We start from the raw sequence: 14,178 nt of genomic DNA on the forward strand, positions 1-14,178 counted from the left end.
TAGACGAGATAAAGAAACCAGTCCATTCAAGTCATCAAACGTCAACCTGGAGCTCAGATTGGTTTGATTATTGGCCGTTCCTTCACCCAGTCCATGTCGCCCCCCTCCCCAATCACCAGCCTGCCCCAAGGTCCCTCACTCACTGCCTTACCTGCCCACCAGGAGGTCCCATCGGAGCCCCGAATGCGGCTCGGGGGTGGGGGTCGCCCAGCAGTCATTGAGCACCAGCACAAGGGACGGATCGTTCCGGTTCAGGACTCGAACCTCCACAAACACGGGGTCCCGGAGCACACTCAGGATCGGGTAGTCACTGGCCACGTACCAGCTCCGGTAGCCACCATCTGGAAAGAGAAGACGATGAAGGACGGCCACTATTTGGAGAGAGAGCCTGAAGTTGGACACTAACCATCAGCAGCACTCGCTACCTCTCGCTATTCTCAGCTCCAGAACCAGGATCCCGGCCTCAGTGGCAGGCAGTGGCGGAGAAAGGCTGTAAACTCTGGGCTTCACCTGCAATTCAGACTCCTGGCTCCCCTTGTAACTGCACTGGACATGGAGCCTGCAAGAGAACGGACACGGCTGGAGAATTCAGCTCCTCACCTTCTCTACCCGCTCCATGTGCTCCCAGTCTCACCTGAAGGGGCTGTCCCGGGTCACCGATCCCAAAGCTCCATCCAAGATCTCAAACTGACCCAACACATCCGTTTCATAGACGGCGTTCACCCCGTCCAGCTACAAGAGACAGAAGACCATCATTACAGAGAAATTGAGCAAGTCTGCCATTGCCTTATCACATGTAGTGTCTTTAAGGGCCCCCATTGCCCTTTAGACCCCCTCTTTCCCACCCGACTGACAGCCATTGATGGGGCTCCCAGCCCACAATACCTACCCGCTGAGTAGTGCCACACTCAGTGACTGCGAACTGAAAGAGCACAGTGTCTGCAGAGGCCACGGTCGGACTGCACTCCGCTCCGTGTCCATCCTTCAGATGGACCGTTGTCAGGTCTACAGGAGGCAGCGTCAAATCCTTGGAGATGGCGATCAGGACCCGGCCATCCTTGGTGCACACTGCAAGAGAGAGAGTCAATGAAAGGCGGTTAGTTGCTGCACGGGGAATGGCAAGGGAACCGTTACCGGGAGGGGGAGAAACTCCGCCCAGCGCAGCACCAGCTTCTAGTTTCCTTCTCTCCCCGTCCACACCCCAATTCTCCATCTAATGGAGACGGGTCACCAACTCCATCCCTACTGGACTGGTTACACAAGACCGGCATCAAATCCACACCCTGTCCGGTCAGTGCCAGCCAGGGACTGATCTTCACTCTGCCCTCCTATCCTGGGGCGCAATTCAACCATCAGAAGTCCCAAGTCGCATAGAGAAGGAAGGAGAGATCCTGGGTCAGGATCTCAATGATCAGACTTTCAAACTGTAGAACTGAACACGGTTCCTAAACCCGCCAGCTCCCGGACTGGAGAGGTTGGAGACTCCAGCTGATGTTTCAGGACAGGAGGAGAGGATACTGTCCAGGGAATCCCCAGTGCAGTTGGATTGCGGCTGGTCCTGGGAAGCCCTGGCCCAGAATATAGGCGAGCCGAGAATACACCCACCTGGCAGATTGTGGAGTGAATAGAAACACGGCGGCACATCCCGGCTCCCGGCATCAAAGCAGCAGCCTCTCCGCACACACTCACTGCCTTCAATTCCCCCAAACCCGCAGTCTTGGCGGAATTTGGGAGACAGCCAACATTGATCGGCGGGGAGGAGGAGAGAGGGCGGCTGAGATGAACAGATTGTAACAAAGAACAAGCCCAGAACCCGCAGCCCCTCCATTCTAACAAGCAAGGCTCCCAGATAAGTGAGGCTGTAGACCCGACTCCCCCTTTTTATCCCCTGTTTAACCCGCAGTAAATGAATGGTCTCATTGGCCCACGGGCTCCCCATGTGAACCCGCATTCCCACGGGGCACACGGAGATATTGGGGCCTTGTGTTTTCTGCTCCTTGAGTAGAGGGAACTGTGTTTTTTAACAAAATATAGATGTGTCTTTATTTGAAGTTGTAAAGTATGATTAAATTTACATCGGTTGAATACAATGTCTGTTCTTTAAGAGGCGGTACATGTTTCTTTCCTTATATTCTGTTTCAGTTCATCAATAAAGAAAGGCTGAACTTGTCTCGTTCCCATAGACCCAGATTGTCCATGTTTATACGGAGTGTGAGAGGTTGCAGTCCCTCTTCCATTATTTGAAGGGGCTGATCCTCGATTTTTGGCTGCACTTCAGTCCCACTCTCCTGATCTACGGCCACCCAGTGCGGCGGGGAGCGGGCGGGTCAGGGACCTCCTCGTGGGACTGCTCCTGGGCCTGGCCAAAGTGGCCATTAACTGGTCCAGGCAGCAGGCGGTCCAGGGGGTCATTCGGCCCACCTCTCTTCCGCGGCCACGTTCACCCCTGGGTGGCCCTGGAGATGGAGCACGCGGTGTCTGCCGGCACGCTCGAGGCCTTCCGAGACCGGTGGGCACCGCAGGCACTGGAGTGCTGCATCACCATAAGGAACAGTACTTTAATTTAATTTGTTCAATTTCCTTTTAACCTTTTTTAAAGTTACAGCGCATGGTCATAGAATCATCGAATCATAGAATGGTTACAGCAGGAAAGGAGGCCATTCGGCCCGTCGAGCCCGTGCCGGCTCTCTGCAAGAGCACTTCAGCCAGTCCCACTCCCCCGCCCTTTACCCGTAGCCCTGCACATTTCTTCCCTTCAGATACTTATCCAACTCCCTTTTCAAAGCTGTGATTGAATCTGCCTCCACCGCCCTTTCAGGGAGAACATTCCAAATCTTAACCGCTCGCTGCGTAAAAAAGTCTTTCTTACGTGGCCTTTGGTTCTTTTGCCAATCACGTTAAATCTCTGTCCTCCGGTTCTCCACCCTTCTGCCAATGGGAACAGTTTCTCTCTATCTACTCTGTCCACACCCCTCATGGATTTGAACACCTCTATCAAATCTCCTCTCAATTTTCTCTGCTCCAAGGAGAACAACGCCAGCTTCTTCAGTCTTTCAACATAACTGTACTCCAGACTGGGGAATGAGGTTGGTCAGGTGGAGCAAGTTTCAATAGGTGAACATTTAGGGAACAGTAATCATAGTATCAGAAGGTTTTGGTTAGCTATGAAAAAGGACAGGGAGCAATCTAGAGTAAAAATGTTTAACAGGGGGAAATGCAATTTCAGTGGGATGAGAACGGATCTGGCCCGGGTAAACTGGAATCAAAGATTGGCAGGCAAAACTGTAATAAACAATAGGCTGCCTTTAAAGAGGAAATAGTTCAGGTGCAGTTGAGGTACTTTCCAACGAGGGGGAAAGGCAGGACAACTAAAGTCAGGGCTCGCTGGATGATGAAAGAGATAGAGAATATGATGAAGCAGAAAAAGAGCGAATATGACAGATGTCAAGTTGCAAATGCATCTGAGAATCAGGCTCTATGTAGAAAGTTCAGAGGAGAAGTGAAAAATCAAATAAGACGGGCAAAGAGAGGGTATGAGAATAGAATTGCAGCCAACATAAAAGGTAATCCAAAAGTCTTCTATAGGCATATAAATAGTAAAAGGGTAGTAAGAGGAGGGATGGGGATGATTAGCGACCAAAAAGGAGACCTATTCATGGAGGCAGAGGGTATGGTTGAGGTACTAAATGAGTACTATGCATCAGTCTTCACCAAGGAAGAGGATGCTGCCATAGACATTGTAAAGGAGGAGGCAGTGGAGATACTTGATAGGATATAAATTGATAAAAAGTGGCATTAGAAAGGCTGGCTGTATTTAAAGTAGATAAATCACCAGGAGCGGATGGGATGCATCCTAGGATGCTGCGGGAATTTAGGGAAGAAATCGCGGTGATACTGGCCATAATCTTCCAATCCTCCTTAGATACGGGGGCGGTGCCAGAGGACTGGAGAACTGCAAATATTATTCCCTTGTTCAAAAAAGTGTGTAAAGATAAACCCAGCAACTACAGCCCATTCAGTTTGACCTCGGTAGTGGGGAAGCTTTTAGAAACAGTAATCAGGGACAAAATTAACAGTCGCTTGGAAAGTGTGGTTTAATTAAGGAAAGCCAGCATGGATTTGTTAAAGGCAAATCATGTTGAACTAACTTGTTTGAGTTTTTTGATGAGGTAACAGGCAGGATTGATGAGGATAATGCAGTTGACGTAGTGAACATGGATTTCAAAAAGTCGTTCGAAAAAGTGCCACATAATATGTTTGCCAGCAAAGTTGAAGCCCATGGAATTAAAGGGACAGTGGACATGGATACGGAATTGGCTGAGTGACAGGAAACAGAGAGTAGTGGTGAACGGTTGTTTTTTGGACTGGAGGAAGGTATACAGTGGTGTTCCTAAGGGGTCGGTTCTAGGACCACTGCTTTTCTTGATACATATTAATGACTTGGACATGGGTGTACAGGGCACAATTTCAAAATTTGCAGATGAGACAAAACTTGGAAGTATAGTGAACAGTGAGGAGGAGAGTGACAGAAGTCAGGAAGACAGACAGGCAGGTGAAATGGGCGGACACGTGACAGATGAAATTTAGCACGGAAAATTGTGAAGTGATAGATTTTGGTAGAAAGAATGAGGAGAGGACATATAAACTAAATGGTCCAATCCTGAAGGGGGTGCAGGAACAGAGAGACCTGGGGGTATGTGTGCACAAATCGTTGAAGGTGGAAGGGCAGGTTGAGAAAGCAGTTAAAAAGGCTTACGGGATTCTGGGCTTCATAAATAGCGGTATAGAGTACAAAAGTGTGGAAATTGTAGTTGACTTGAAATTGGCAATTGCCGGTAATAAAAAGAGTCAGCTCCACAAGTGTCCCTCTTAAGGAGGCAGCACTAATAGAATTTAGACACCGAGTCTCATTAACTCGAGAAACCTATAATTTTAAATGATAATCGTGTTGTTTGTGTCAATGAGAGACTCGGTACCTTGCGGTGCAGAGAGGCAGCTTCCATCCCGTGGACATTGGGGAACATTGATTCAGCACCACACCTAACCCCTCTCAGAGACCCCAACTCCTGGAATCAGAGTGATACAGCACCGAAGGAGGCTGTTCGGCCCATCGTGTTTGTGTCGGCCTTTGAAAGAGCTATCCAATAAATCCCAGTCCCTGCTCTTTCCCCATGGCCCTGCTAATTGCTCCTGTTCAAGCACATATCCAATTACCTTGGGAGTGGTATTTCTGAATCTGCTTCCGTCATCCTTTCAGGCAGCGCATTCCAGATCACAACAACTCGCTGTGTAAACAAATTCTCCTCATCTCCCCCCTGGTCTTTGGCAATTGTTTGAAATCAGCGTCCTCTTGTTGCTGACCCTACTGCCAGTGGGAACAGTCTCTTCATATAATCTCTATGAAAACCCCTCATAATTTTGAACATCTCTATTAAATCTTCCATTAACCTTCTCTGCTCTAAGGAGAAAAACCCTCAGTTTCTGCAGTCTCTCCACATAACGGAAGACTTTCATCCCTGGAACCATTCCAGTAAATCTCCTCTGCACCCTCTCGAAGGCCTGGACATCCTTCCTAAAGTGCGGTGCCCATTACTGGATGCAATACTACAGCTAAGGCCTAACCAGTGATTTTTGAAGCTTTACCATTACTTCCTTTACTTTGTCCCTTTATTTATAAAGCAAAGGATTTTTAAGAGCCATATGAACTTCAAAGATTCGTGTACGTACACCCCCAGATCTCTCTGTTCCTGCATTCCTTTAAAACGATACCATTTAGTCCATATTGCCTCTGCTCATTTTTCTCCTAAAATGAAACACTTCACACTTCTCTGCATTAAATGTCATCTGCCATGTGTCTGCCCATTTCACCAATCTATCTCTGTCCTCCTGAAGTCTGTCACTATCCTCCTCACAGTTTGCTACATTTCTGAGTTTGGTATCATCTGCAAACTCTGAAATGATGCCTCCTTTACCCAAGTCCAGGTCAGTAATAGATCTCAAGAAGAGCAGTGGTCCCAATACCGACCCCTGGGGGACACCACTGTAAACCTCCCTCCAGTCTGATAAATATCCCTTCACCACTACTCTCTGTTTTCTGTCTCATAGCCAATTTAGTTTCCAAGCTGTCACTGCCCCTTTAATCCCGCTGTCTCCTTATAACCCCTGTAATGATATCAGCAAATAGTGATGATATTTGTCTGTGTTTAATTACTTATGCCTTACAGCATATTTGTCTGTGTTTTTGATTACTTGAGCCTGACCAGCAGAGGTCATGTGAGAGACAAGCAGTCCAGAGGAGTTTTACTTTCAGTTTCATTCTGGATGCATCACAGCATAGTGTGTTCTGTAAAAAGCTGTAGCAAGTCTTGAACAAGACTTTAGATTAAACAACATTCTCTTTCAGAAATGAGTCTTTATTGAACCCAAAAAGAAATCAAAACATGATGTCAGCAGTGGCTGAAAGAGAAAAAATCTGAAGTTAGCAACTTGATGGGACAGTGAAAGCAGTTGTGGCAAGTAAGCGAAATCAGCTCTCCACATATTAGCAAGCCAGAAGAGAACATCGTTGCTTACCATTAGAGAATAGCTAACGAAGTAAAAAATGGAAGGTTTACTCCCACCGGCGACGCTTCAATTGTCAGGTAATGTGGCTGAAAATTGGAGAAGGTTCAAACAACGTTTAGAGTTGTATTTAGCGGCAATCGGAGCTGACGAGAAAAGTGATAAACAAAAATCGTCCGTGTTCTTACATGTCGTGGGTGATGCAGCGCTGGAGGTATATAATAATTTCATATTTGCTGTTGATGGAGACAAAATGAAGCTAGATAAAATAATGGAACAGTTTGAGGCCTACTGCATACCTAAACGCAACGTGACCTTTGAGAGGCACAAGTTTTTCACATGTGTACAGAAAATCGGTGAGACGATTGATCAGTATGTGACTGAACTGAGAAACCGGAGCAAATCGTGTGAATTTGGGGGACTCACAGACTCGCTGATAAAAGACAGACTGGTGTGTGGTATTCGAGATAATGGTCTAAGGGAAAGACTGCTAAGAGAGCAAGATCTAGACCTGGGAAAAGCCATAGCACTGTGTAGGGTTACAGAGACTGTGAAGCTGCAGGCAAAGGAGCTGTTCAGTGACAGTAGCTGCAACGTGGATGCAGTGACAAAGAACGGATACAAACCGTTTAACAAAGAGAGCGCCAATGTGAAAAAAGAGACGTGGCCAGCAAACGAAAATGAAAGAGACAATCGGAAGTCATGTAGTCGATGCGGTACACAGCGTCCACCAAGAAAGTGTCCAGCATATGGTAAAACATGCAATAGATGCAACAAAAACAACCATTATGCCCGTTGCTGTAAGAACCAAGCGCAACAAAGCAAGGTCCATACAGTAGATGAAAGCGAGATAGAGGAATTCAATGTAGATGTTGTGTCTGAAAACAAAAAAGAAAGAGACTGGATGTTGACACTAAAAGTGAATGGCATACACATTCCATTTAAATTGGATACTGGAGCACAAGTTAATGTGATATCAGAGACCGATTTTAAGAGAATTAGACCCAGACCAAAGTTACATGGAATACAAGTGAAAATGACCGGATACTCAGGTACTGATATACCAGTGAAAGGAAAATGCATTGTCAAAGTAACACACAAGGACAAAGAGCACACGCTAGCATTAATCGTGGTGCCAAAGGATGTGCAAGCCATATTAGGTTTAAAAGCCTGTGAGAGACTGAACCTGGTAAAGAGAGTCCTCATTGTGGAAAGTGAAAGAGAGACAGTCTATGATGAACTGAATGTTGCGTACACACCGGGTAAGCTGATGTATACAGCAGACACGTTGTCCAGAGCTGTTGACCCAAGTGAGCCCGCAAACACCACAATGGATGAAAAAGTGAACGCCTACGTGGGCATGATCACAAGTGCACTGCCCATAGCAGATGCAAAAATGGAGCTCATAAAGACTGAGACAAACAAAGATGAAACAATGAGACGACTGAGAAAAAGCATCTTGAATGGATGGCCCAACATGAAGCAAGACTGCTCACCTGATATAGCAGAGTACTGGAACTGCAGGGCGGAACTATCAGTGGTCGAAGACATCATCTACAAAGGAAGTAAAATAGTTATCCCAAAGAGTCTGAGAAGAGAGATGCTAAAACAAATCCATGGAGGACATCTGGGAATCGAAAAGTGTAAGAAAAGAGCACGAGAGGTGATGTACTGGCCACGAATCAACTAAGATGTGACAAATGAGGTGTCAAACTGCACAATATGCCTGAAATATCGAGCAAGCACCAGACAGACCTTACCAGAAGGTAGGCGCTGACCTATTCGTATGTCAAGGGAAGGACTATCTTGTCGTCACAGACTATTACTCCCTGTATCCAGAGGTTTGTAGACTGTACACCACCACTGCAGAAGCTGTGATAAGTATGAAAGCCATATTCTCCAGACATGGCGTGGCAAGCGAGGTCTTCACAGACAACGGACCCCAGTTTAACAATGCAAATTTCCGACACTTTGCCAAAGAGTGGGACTTTGTCCACACAATGTCAAGTCCTCACTATCCACAGTCCAATGGACTAGTGGAAAAATCGGTCCAGACAGTGAAAAGACTGATGTACAAGGCAAAAGACAGTGGAACTGACTTCTACCAAAGCATGCTTGTATACCGCACAACGCCGCTCGAGTGTGGTATGTCACCAGCCCAACTCCTGATGGGACGTCGGCTAAGGTCAAACCTACCCATCCCGGAGAACCTCCTGAAAACAAAAGAGGGGGAGAAAGTGAGGAAGTTCAAAGAGCAACAGAAAGAAAAGCAAAAGTACTACTATGACAGAGGAACACAAAACCTACCTGAACTCCACACTGGTGACCAAGTAAGGTTGAAAGACAAAACAAACACATGGACTCAGAAGGGAACTGTCCTGAGTGAAGTTCAACCAAGATCATACACCATTCAGACAGATGAGGGTGCTGTTCTGAGAAGAAATCGTCGAGATCTTCTCATGGGACCAGCAACAGCAGGTCAAGAGACTGATACTGGTGAACAACCTGATCACACAGCTGAGAACCAATCATCTGAGGCAACAACTCAGATTCAAGGACAATCAATCAGAAAATCCTCAAGACACGTGAAGCCTCCTGAGAGACTCATTGAGCAAATTTAAGGACTATTGTTAAAGAAGGAAGTAATGTTATCTTATTCTTTCTTCAAGTTCTAGTGTATTGACATATTTCATGTGAACACACAAAGCAAGGGTAAAAAACCTTGCTCATGATAATGATAATGTAAGTTCATTAAATGTTGTTAGTTAAAAGTAAAATACTTTTGTTTTAAGAAAGGGAGATGTAATGATATCAGCAAATAGTGATGATATTTGTCTGTGTTTGATTACTTATGCCTTACAGCATATTTGTCTGTGTTTTTGATTACTTGTGCCTGACCAGCAGAGGTCATGTGAGAGACAAGCAGTCCAGAGGAGTTTTACTTTCAGTTTCATTCTAGATGCATCACAGCATAGTGTGTTCTGTAAAAAGCTGTAGAAAGTCTTGAACAAGACTTTAGATTAAACAACATTCTCTTTCAGAAATGAGTCTTTATTGAACCCAAAAATAAATCAAAACAACCCCAGTGTAGTGGAAGGATATCTTTTCAAACTCCCCCAGAGATCCCATCTCCTGGAATGGTCTCGGAGTGATCCCTGTAGTGGACAGATCCCTGGTCAAACTCCTCCTGTTAAAGGCTCTGAGAATCAGAGGGTGCATCACTTGTCCAAATGGAAATGACAATGTCAGCAACACCTGCCATGGCACAAGCCCTGGCCCTTGGCTGAATGGGATTCCAGCCGTGGCCAGAATGTGGTCGATGCAATGTTCATTCTGAAATGTAGGACTGAAACTTGTAGACCCCGGAAAATGTAACAGAGCACGGCGGGGACCCTGGGTTTACTGCCACCTCCCAATAACCTATTATACGGTTTACAGTCATTTGTGTCCGTAGATTTTGAGTGATGTCCTCTGTACAAGAGACCTGGTTTGGAGAAATTTACAGAACACAACATCCACTTTACAACAACAACTTGCATTTATATAGCACCTTAACGCAGCAACACGTCCCAAGGCCCTTCCCAAAGTTATCACACAGCAGGCCTTTGACCGTGTGTGGTGAGAAGGTCTATGGCATGTCTTGTGGATGTTCGGTGTTCCTGAGAAACTTGTCAGACTGCTGGAGAGCATTTCCCAGAAGTCCCTGTGTGCGCTGGAGTGGACAGGGAACTAGCGGAATGGTTTGGATCAACAGTTGGAGTGAGATAAGGATGCACATTGTCACCTGATAGATTTAGGGGGAGAAATTTGGTGTCGCCCCGTTTGGGGCTCAATTATCGGCCGGGCCCAAAGTTTAGCGCCTGGCGCTGATTATCACCGCCGACTGCAAACTTGGCGTTTATCATCCCTGGAGGTGATTGGAGCGCTAAATCAGGTGCTACACACCTGTCTTAAGGCGCAAAGGCCGAGGAGCGAGGCGCTAACTCAGAGTGCGGGTGAAGCGCAGGTGATGTCAGGTAGCAATGGAACACAGACACACTGGCACCGGCCAGTTCTTAAAGGGGAGGGTGGATCTTGCTCTCCAGCCACACCCTGCTCATTGCAGGCTTGAATTTCGGCCTGGACAGACCTGTGCCTAAATTTTCCAGCCAAGGACTATGGAAAGGGTGAGAGAACGAGCTCAGCACTTCAGTGACCCGGCCTTGGAGGCTCTGGTTGGCACGGTGGAGCGCAGAAGAGCTATACTGCAGCCTGAGAGTGGCAGGAGGCCATTGCCACGTGACTACAGAAGAGTCTGGAGGGAGGTGGCTCATCACGTCTCCTCCGGGAGCATGGTGCCCAGGACCCACAACCAATGTCGCAAAAAGTTCAACGACTTAACTCGGGTGGTCAGGGTGAGTGGCTGTTGTTCAATACCTCTCCATCCCTCCATCTCAACCTCACTTTATGGCCAGAGGGTCTTAAAACCCCAATGCCCAACACTCATCCAACACCTATGGCCATTTAATAAAACACACACGCACATTTCACACCTTGCATACATTAAGGGCTATTCAACTATGGGAGGCACATCAGGAAAGACCATGGCTGCACATTTACTCAGACACCATCCTTTTTCTTGCAGGCCAAGCTATCTCATAACAGGAGACAGCAGCAACAGACGGGTGGAGGGCCGCCTCAGCTGCAACCCCTCAGCGATCTTGAGGCGCACGTCCACAGGATTGTGGCAAGCCAGGTGATCGGTCCCGTCGCCCCTGGAGAGACCGACCCTGTTCGGGACAGCAATGGTAAGGCCATCAGCTTTCTCTCCTCTCTCATTCCACTTGTCCCTCACAACACCAGCCTTTTACACTTTCAATCCAACTTACTAAATCGCTGCACTCCTTCCTCCCTTACTGCCCCCCTGTCCTCACGCTAAAGCCACTCTTGTACCTCCCTGCTTTCAGCTGCTGATTCACCAGCTGAGGAGACGAGCCCTCAATCTGCCAGTGGGAGTGAAGCCACGGGCGAGGAGGAAGAGGAAGCCGGAGCTTCAGCGAACCCTCTCCCGAGGAAGCCCATGTCCACACTGGGGCGACATCTTCCCTGGAGGGGAGCAGGGGGGAATGGCCTGATGAAGGTGAAGCTCCGGGACCCAGCGGGTTGCAGCAACGCGATGGGGGTAGGGAAGCTCGCGGGCCCTCTCCCCAGAGGGAGAGTAGGCCAGTGAGTCCTGCTGCACTGGACACAGAGGAGGAGCGGCTCATCTCTGAAATGAACACCCAGGCGGTGGACAGGCACACTCAGCTCATGGGTGCTGTGGGAAGGGTGCCCGAAAGCATTGATGCACTGGCAAGGAGTGTGGAGCACAAAGCTGCAGCACAGGTGGACACCACGTAAATGCTTAGTGCTGCAATTCAGTCACTGGCTGCCGTGATCCAATCTCGAACTGCTCTCGTGCAGTCCCAGATTGAGGCAACGCAAGCACTGACTGCTGCCATCATCACTGCTTTGGCCACATTGCCCCGGGGCTCTCACGGTACCCAGGCCAGCAATCTGTGCTCCAGCAGATTGCTCCAGAAGCTGAGGTACTGCCCCGTGGGAGTGCCAGTGTGTCGGTCGAGCAGAGAGGTGCTTTCCACTCTCAAGATGACAGCATTCCTGCTCTCACCACTGGCACTTCCCCATTGCACTTGCCACCACCTGTAGCCCAGACTGCTGCTGCCCATGCAGAGTTGGTGCAGTCTGCAGCCGGGCCCTCCAAGCCCAGAGCTGGTCAAGGGCATCCTTCAAGGGCATCTGTAGTCACAGGATCTGACATTCAGCAGCCTTCCACCAGCGTGCTGCAGCCACTGGGGCCCCATTATGGAGGAGCAGTAGAGTGGGAAGGGGGCAAGTGGCCAAGGGAAGGAGATCACCCTCGAAGGGCAAAAGGTAGGAGGTCTGACAAAATGTTGGGAATGTTTTTATTAAAGGCCGAGGTTTGTGTAATTCCTTTTGTTTAGTGTTTTGGCCATTATCTCCAGGTTGTGAGAACCAGTTATGTTAATTGATGATTTGTTGTGTTTGTTTCTATTAGTTTGTCATGAATAAATGACACACACAGAGTTTGTAAAATAAAAAAGATGTTGTATTCAAAATGTACATGTTTGGCCTTTGGAATCATTGCTGCCTCTTCTTCCTCCTCTTCCTCCTCCTCATCTGCTGGTGCACCAAGGCCCGGTGGCATTGGCTGGGTCCTGAGGATTGCCAGGTTATGAAGAATGCAGCACACAACTATGAAGAGGGAGACTCACTCAGGCGAGTACTGCAGGGCTCCTCCTGTGTGGTCCAGACAGCGGAACCGTTGCTTAAGGATGCCGATCGTCTGCTCAATGATGTTCCTGGTGGAGAGATGGCTCTCATTGTACTGCAGCTCAGTAAGGGTGTTGTGGTAATGGAGCCGTGTCATCAGCCAGGTGCAGAGTGGATAACCCTTGTCCCCGAGGAGCCAACCAGCTGGCTGTTGCATTGCCTGGAAAAGCTCTGGCACACCAGTCTGGCGCAGGATGGAAGCATCGTGGCTGCTGCCAGGATAGCGGGCATTGACAGCGAGTATCAGCTTACTGTGTGTGGTAAACCACTGTTGTTAGTATTGTTGTTCACCACTGTTGTTAGTACTGTTGTTCACTGTTAGTACTGTTGTTCACTCTTGCATATTGTTGTACTTGTCTGTGCATGCCTCAGCTGACTCCGCCCCTGGCTCCACCCTCATGGCTGGGTATAAAGGTCGCTGCTCAGAAGCCTCCGGCCCTTTTGGATACCAGGCAACCACAAGAGGCATGCTCTGTTCTTTGGTAATAAAAGCCTGTTTATTACTTTCTCAATCTCCAGTCTTTTGTAGCAATTGATAGTGCATCAATTTTATTACCAAAGTTAAATGTTGGCTGCGGATGCTGATCAACCGATGGCACAAAACGCTGAGCAGCAGGCGCTGCTGCGAGCCCTCAGACCAACATGCCTGGACCTAGACCCCCAAGAAGTGGGTTCGTCGACTAAATTCGCACAATGGCTGCGTTGCTTTGAGGCGTATCTGGAAGCCTCGACCGTGACTCTTGATGAAAATAAACTGAAAATCCTGGCCTCGAAGGTGAGCCACCAAGTCTATACTTTAATCCAAGTTGCGACGACCTACGCGACGACCATCGACCTACTGAAAGGGCAGTATGCACGCCCGGTTAACACGGTCTATGCCAGGCACCTTTTAAGATCTCGCAGACAGCAGCCCGGGGAATCGGTGGAGGCCTTCCTCTGGGCACTGCGGGTACTCGGACGCCGCTGCGACTGCAAGGAAGTTTCGGCCGCGGCACATGCGGAGGGACTGATACGAGACGCTTTCGTTGCGGGTCTAAGGTCCGACTACTCCCGGCAGAGGCTGCTGGAGAAGGGTGAAATAGACCTGACAAAGGCAGTGTCCCTCGCGCTCTCGCTCGATGCGGCCCACAGAAATATGGACGCTTTCTCCCCTAATCGCCCCGCACCGTGGACGCCGCAATCTTGGGCCATGGGACCGCCACCTCCGACTGCTGCAGCGATGTCCAAGGCACAAAAATGCTATTTTTGTGGCCAAGCTAAACACCCTAGAGCACGCTGCCCCGC

The 14,178-nt window shown here is 48.4% G+C and overlaps 1 protein-coding gene across 1 annotated transcript in view; it reads right to left on the reverse strand.

The window, feature by feature from the left end:
• LOC147105573 (uncharacterized) overlaps positions 1-1,882 on the reverse strand; it is a 37,007-nt gene extending 35,125 nt beyond the window's left edge. Inside the window, exons 1-5 of the mRNA XM_086010059.1 lie at positions 1,606-1,882; positions 890-1,068; positions 635-732; positions 426-559; positions 152-341 (exon numbers count right to left, since the gene is read on the reverse strand). Coding sequence (XP_085866185.1) covers positions 152-341; positions 426-559; positions 635-732; positions 890-1,068; positions 1,606-1,828 — 824 coding nt within the window. The 5' untranslated portion in view covers positions 1,829-1,882. The remainder of the gene's footprint in view (positions 1-151; positions 342-425; positions 560-634; positions 733-889; positions 1,069-1,605) is intronic.
• Between the last annotated feature and the right edge of the window lie 12,296 nt (positions 1,883-14,178).

The sequence above is a fragment of the Somniosus microcephalus genome, chromosome 17 (genome assembly GCF_052327205.1).
Source record: "Somniosus microcephalus isolate GS21.2 chromosome 17, FLI_Smic_1.0, whole genome shotgun sequence".
NCBI classification, from domain to species: domain Eukaryota; kingdom Metazoa; phylum Chordata; class Chondrichthyes; order Squaliformes; family Somniosidae; genus Somniosus; species Somniosus microcephalus.